At 39.6% G+C, this 6,000-nt stretch overlaps 1 protein-coding gene across 4 annotated transcripts in view; it reads left to right on the forward strand.

Moving 5' to 3' along the window:
• Positions 1-5,039, forward strand: part of KCNA5 (potassium voltage-gated channel subfamily A member 5) — a 62,826-nt gene extending 57,787 nt beyond the window's left edge. The window contains exons 5-8 of one of the 4 annotated variants that reach the window (XM_042991624.1): positions 323-352; positions 1,072-1,211; positions 1,877-1,976; positions 4,955-5,039. In XM_042991624.1, the coding sequence (XP_042847558.1) occupies positions 323-352; positions 1,072-1,098 (57 nt within the window). In that variant the 3' untranslated portion in view covers positions 1,099-1,211; positions 1,877-1,976; positions 4,955-5,039. The remainder of the gene's footprint in view (positions 1-322; positions 353-1,071; positions 1,212-1,876; positions 1,977-4,954) is intronic. The other 3 variants (XM_042991625.1, XM_042991627.1, XM_042991626.1) reach the window with 3 other exon arrangements.
• The last annotated feature ends 961 nt before the right edge of the window (positions 5,040-6,000 follow it).

Consider the following 6,000-nt stretch of genomic DNA (forward strand, 5'->3'; position numbering starts at 1 on the left):
AGGAGCAGAGAGGACAGAGCAGGGGGATGAGATGAGGGCTGTTGGGTTGTGCCTGATGGGATCATATGCATTTTCCACAGAGCAAGTGGTCAAGAGCTAGAGAGAGACAGGTGAGCCTGAAAGGATCTGAGGTGGCTCACCAAATAAAAATGACTGATTCTGTAAATAAAAAGGAAAATTGGAAAGTTCCACTTTGATGTCCTTTTTTTAAATTGTAATCCTATCATGCACAATATGTAAATTGCATTCTGCTATTTGACTGGTCCTATTTATTTCTTTACTCTTACATGCCTTTGTTTATGCTGCACACTTTCCTGTACAGGAGTTTAACCTCTGCCTACTACAACGTCAAGTGAGTATGTAGGACTGGATTATCTCTAAGTTTCTAATTAGCAGCTCTATCTTTGCCGTAAGTCTTTGAAACACTTGTATGTAGTCTAGATTGGAAATACTCTGGGTATTGGTTTCTAAACCAACTTCTCCACAACCTTTTTCTGCTGCATGCTCCACAGTGAGCTTCCTGTCACCAGACTTTGGCTCCTCACATCCAAAGCCTCTTCCGTGGATATACCCCATATAAAACCACCCCTACTATTGTCTGAACTCCTTTCTCCTTTCCTTTCAGCTTGACTTTGATCTCCTTTTTTTTAAGTTTATTTATTTATTTGAGGAGAGAGAGCACAAGCAGGGGAGGGGCAGAGAGAGAGAGTGGGAGAGAGAGAATCCTAAGCAGGTTCCACACTGTCAGTGCAGACCCTGACTTGGAGGTCTAACACACAAACTGTGAGATCGTGACCTGAGCTGAAGAGTCAGATAGTCAACCAACTGAGCTACCCAGGTGCCCCAACTCTGACTACTTTCACTTTCACTCTCTAATAGATTGGTACTAGGGAATGTTATTTTTCCATTTTTAAGATATTGGGAGAGTGCTTTCCTCTAACTCTCCCTGGCCACCTACTTTTCCCCACCAGATGGTACAGCTATGTCAGTCTTGTCTTTCTATGCTACTTATCTGGCCTTCCAGTTGTCATTCTTGATAACTATGCCTCTCTTATTATTTTTCTTTTTCAGGTATCACCTGAAAATGGATGTCCCTGAATCACATTATGAACCACTGGCATCTCAGCATTCTAAGGACCTTTACTCAGTCACTCATGTGTGTGTTGAACATCTTCCAGAAGAGCTGATCTTCCAGGTGAATCACATTTCAGGTGAATCAAAAGTGTTCACAAATGTGCACATGTGTAAATGTGCTGTGCAGCTGCATATATATAGGAGTCTTGGTGTGTAACCAGATGCCAAAACCACCTAAAGATGGTTTGGGGATTATCAATTTAGCCTGAAAATGAAGAAAGACTGTCTAACCCTGGGTACCATTCAAATATACTTATGATGTTTACTATATACCAAGAATTATTCTAGATGCTTTCCATAAATTCACAGTATAATTATTTTTACAGAATAACACAAAAAGATAGTTACTTTTAATCTCCATTTATAGATGGGAAATCAAGGATCAAAGAAGTAAAATAACTTTCCCAAGTTCTCACTGGTAGTAGGTGACTGAATCAGGGTCCAGCTCCACCTTGTGCAAGGACATTCCTGCTGTATAGCCTTGACTATCCACTTGGGGAGGGGATCAGATTAGTACAGCTCACATGATTTCTCCTGAATCACCTGGAGCAGGTGGTTTGTTCTTGAACTACTGAAGGTTTTATTCGGCCCCCATCTTTGGGACAAAATCCTCAGATAGAAGCCCAGGCTTTAGTTTGGTAATGAATGATATCATCAATCACTTGGTCTTAGCATAGATGCATCCCATTCTTGGGAAGTTTAGCTTCCTGATCCTCTTCTTCTCTTCTTTAATGGGAGAAAGCTGATGAGCCAGGGAGGCTTCAGAGCTCCATGCTAGGACAGTTCCATCCTCAGAGAAGAGGCTTCACTACCCCAAGAAGGATGTGCTTCAGGAGATGTTGGTACTTCCTTTTATGATATTGTCTTAGCATAAGGACTTTGGTGAGTAATGTATGCTGCCAGAGTGGAGAAGGTATTCAGCAGAAGCTATGTCAACACAGACAGAATCTGCAAGGTCACCCCTTTCACCTCCCCATCGCCACCAAGGTGTAATGAATTAAGCCGTTTTTATCTACTAATCTGTATCCAGCACTAGGCTATGCATTATGAGTAAAATGAATGAAGAATTCTAAAAACAGCATTCTGTTTGCAAACTTATCTAATTTGTTTTCTTCCTCCTTGCCTCCCTTTCTCCTTCATTTCCTCCCTCCAGAAAGGATGGGACCTTACATAGACAAAGAAATTCTTACAGATTTTGCAAGCCCACTCAGGAGTTAGCTTTGCTTAGTAAACTTACTCTGAGATGCTGAGGTTTGTGAATGATGTCACCTGTAATTATTTTTAAGTTAGGAAATCATTGAGTATATGTAAGAATTGAATATATTGATATCAAAATGTCATTTTTATTATGGATGAAGCTGAATTCAGTAAGTGATTGAGACACATAGCCTCCACTGGGCCTCCCATTACCTCCTCCCTCCCCAAGTATCTTGGTAGAATTAAGGTTTGTAGAGTACATGTACCCAGTGTCACTGTCAAGAGAGTGAGGCCAAAGCCAGAGAAAAGGAGAAAGACTACAATATGATTAGTTGTCAATATACTAATTCCATGCAGGGAAGGGCCCAGGAAGGGCTTGGTGAAAGCTGGAGAGATACTGATCGAGTACTCAGTAAACATTATAGCATGAAAACATGAAACAAGGAGAATAAAAGTTGCCCTCTGGGACAGGGAAATTCTCCAATTCATCTACCTCAGTTCTGGAAAACAGTACGGAGTTTCTTCAAAAAATTAAAAATAGAACTACCCTACAACCCAGCAATTTCTCTAGTAGGTATTTACACAAAGGATACAAAAATGCTGATCTGAAGGGCAAATGTACTTCAATGTTTATAGCAGCACTATCAACAATAGCCAAATTATAGAAAGATGTCTATCAGCTGATGAATGGATAAAGAAGATGTGGTACATATATACAGTGGAATAGTACTCAGTTGTGAAAAAGAATGAAATGTTGCCATTTGCAACAACATGGATGGAACTAAAGGGATATTATGCTAAGCAAAATAAGTCACTCAGAAAAATGTAAATATCATATGGTTTTACTCATATGTGGAATTTAAGAAACACACCAGATGCACACAGGAGAAGGGAAGGAAAAATAAGATGAAAACAGAGAGGGAGGCTAACCATAAAAGACTCTTAAATACAGAGAACAAAAAGGGAGCGCCTGGGTAGATCAGTTAGTTAAGTGTCCGACATTGGCTCAGGTCATGATCTCACCATTTGTGGGTTCGAGCCCCATGTCAGGCTCTGTGCTGGCAGCTCAGAGCCTGGAGCCTACTTCAGATACTGTGTCTCCCTCTCTCTCTGCCCTTTCCCCACTCATGCTCTGTCTGTCTCTCTCTCTCAAAGATGAAAAAACATTAAAAAAATGAAAATAAATTAAAATAACAAAAAAATACAGAGAACAAACTGAGGGTTGCTGGAGGGGAGGTGGTAAGGGATTGAGCTTAATGGGTGATGGGCATTAAGGAGGACACTTGTTGGGATGAACACTAGGTGTTATATGTGAGTGATGAATCACTGGGTTCTACTCCTGAAACCAATACTACAATGTGTGTTAACTAACTTGAATTTAAATTTAAAAAAATAAGAAAAAGGGAAAAAAAGTAGTTCTTCGAGGTAAAGCAAGTTAAAAACCTCAGCAAAAACAAAATCCTTTAATGTTTTACTGATGGTTACACTCTGACCCTCTCAATCAGCATACCTTATAAATAGCCAGTACGTTTTAGTAACTTACAACATTTAAGTATCTCCTCTCTGTGAATCATGAGGACCATCACCTTCACCTGACTGTCAAAGGCTAATTTCCACCCCTCGCAGCCCATAAGGGAATCTTAGGTTATAACTCTTTATAAAAACAAATCTGTACGTAAAAACTGCCCCTACATGCACACTTCATTTGGTTCCAAAATACAGATTTTCAGCTTATGGCAAAGCTATCTATAAGCTTATTTTGTGGTCTTTCTCTCCACAACAGTGGCCTTTGCCAATAAAAGCATCCTGCATTTCATTTACCAACATTCTCATTCAGAGAAGAAGAATATCAGCCTAGTAGTGCTCTGAATTCTATTCAATCATATTAGCACAAGCTCTTCTGGATTGTATTTTTCTATTCTGAAGCCCTGGCTCCAACTTTCAACTGGACAGTCTCCATCCTCACCCTATTTGGAGCAGTTTATAAGGATTGTGAGGCTCCTTGGAAATGACTTTACAGACTATTTTCTGAAGGGAGCAATTACCTCTGCAGGAAACCAGAGAGCAGCAGGCTGTTACTGACTGAAAAGTTCTTGGTGATGGCCAAGAGTCCTCACCTTCAGAGGGACTGCTAACAGCACCATTAGGAATGTGCCTACAGTCCTTGAAATCTGGTATTTCGAAAGGGTCCCCAAGGTCATCTGTTTCCTCATTCCTCCTCCAACCTACCTCCTCCAACCTGCCTCAGAGACAGGTGTCTCTTGTTTTCTTTGACCTTCTGAGAAGATGTTCAAAACCCTTCTCTCTTAAACCATTTTGTCATTTCCATTAGGAAATTCTTTTCTTTTTTTTTTTTTTTTAATGTCCATAAGTAAAATTTTATTTATTTTTTTTTTTATTTTTTATTTATTTTTTTTATTTTTTAATATATGAAATTTACTGTCAAATTGGTTTCCATACAACACCCAGTGCTCATCCCAAAAGGTGCCCTCCTCAATACCCATCACCCACCCTGCCCTCCCTCCCACTCCCCATCAACCCTCAGTTTGTTCTCAGTTTTTAACAGTCTCTAATGCTTTGGCTCTCTCCCACTCTAACCTCTTTTTTTTTGTTTGTTTTTTAGGAAATTATTTTCAATGCCAGACTGTCTTCAGAAGTTATGTGGTTTTTAAGCTTGGGCATTCATAGGATGTAACAAATACAGGATCAGGGAATCTTCAAGGAAAATAAATTCCACTGTAGCCCATTTGGCAGAGCTACCCTGTTCTGGACTAGTAATTGCAAAGCAACGAACCCCCAGTGTGAATAGCCAGAGTCCTCATTCAATGGAGATTTTCTTCCCTTTTAAACTACTCTGTTAAAAAGGCTGTAGAACACAAAACAAGATTTCTTCAACTATCTGCTCAATGTTTCCACTAGATTCCTTTAGTTTGTATGTCTCCCTCCCAGTTATCCTGTGGTTCTTTTTATCTCTAGTTTAGCACTAGTCAAAAAATGTTGGTATCTACATGCCACATCTTTCCTAGTGAGTTCCTGAAGGCCACATTCATGTTTTGTTTTTCCTTTTGGCACTTACAAGCACCCAGAATGGCCACTTACATCTAATAAGTGCTTTAAAACAAATGCTTATTTGACTCAGTTGTAGAATTAAGATTAGGTTTTTGGCTTAAAACAAAACAACACATATCTTCTATGTGAAGGGCACATCCAGCCCAATCTGTTCTTCCCCGCCTCCACAAGATTAAAGCTGGTGCTCAACATGGTGATCCTTCTTGGAGATCCTTCACAATCCAGGAAGGATTCAGTGGTGTGCACTGTCCCTAAGGTAAAGAAGTGGAATAGCAGTACAGGGAGAAGCTTCAGAGATTACATAGTGCAATCTACTCCCTTGGCAGATTTGAAAACTGAAGTTTTGGTGGGGGGAAACCAGTTGGCTTGGGTCACCCAGCTGGTTAGTAGAAGAATCAGTAAATCAGATCCTCTTCTCCTGACCCTTAGTTGAATGTTCTTTCTGCTGCATAGGGATATTTAGTTCACAGACTAAATTTCTAGATTTCTAGTTCATAGAAAAATTTTCAACATGAATTAAAAAGAAAATAATTTTTTGGCTATAAAAAAAGCAAACTCTCCAACATGTCTCATTCTTTCAATTACTCAAATTATTCAAAA

The sequence above is a fragment of the Panthera tigris genome, chromosome B4 (genome assembly GCF_018350195.1).
Source record: "Panthera tigris isolate Pti1 chromosome B4, P.tigris_Pti1_mat1.1, whole genome shotgun sequence".
Taxonomy (NCBI): Eukaryota; Metazoa; Chordata; class Mammalia; order Carnivora; family Felidae; genus Panthera; species Panthera tigris.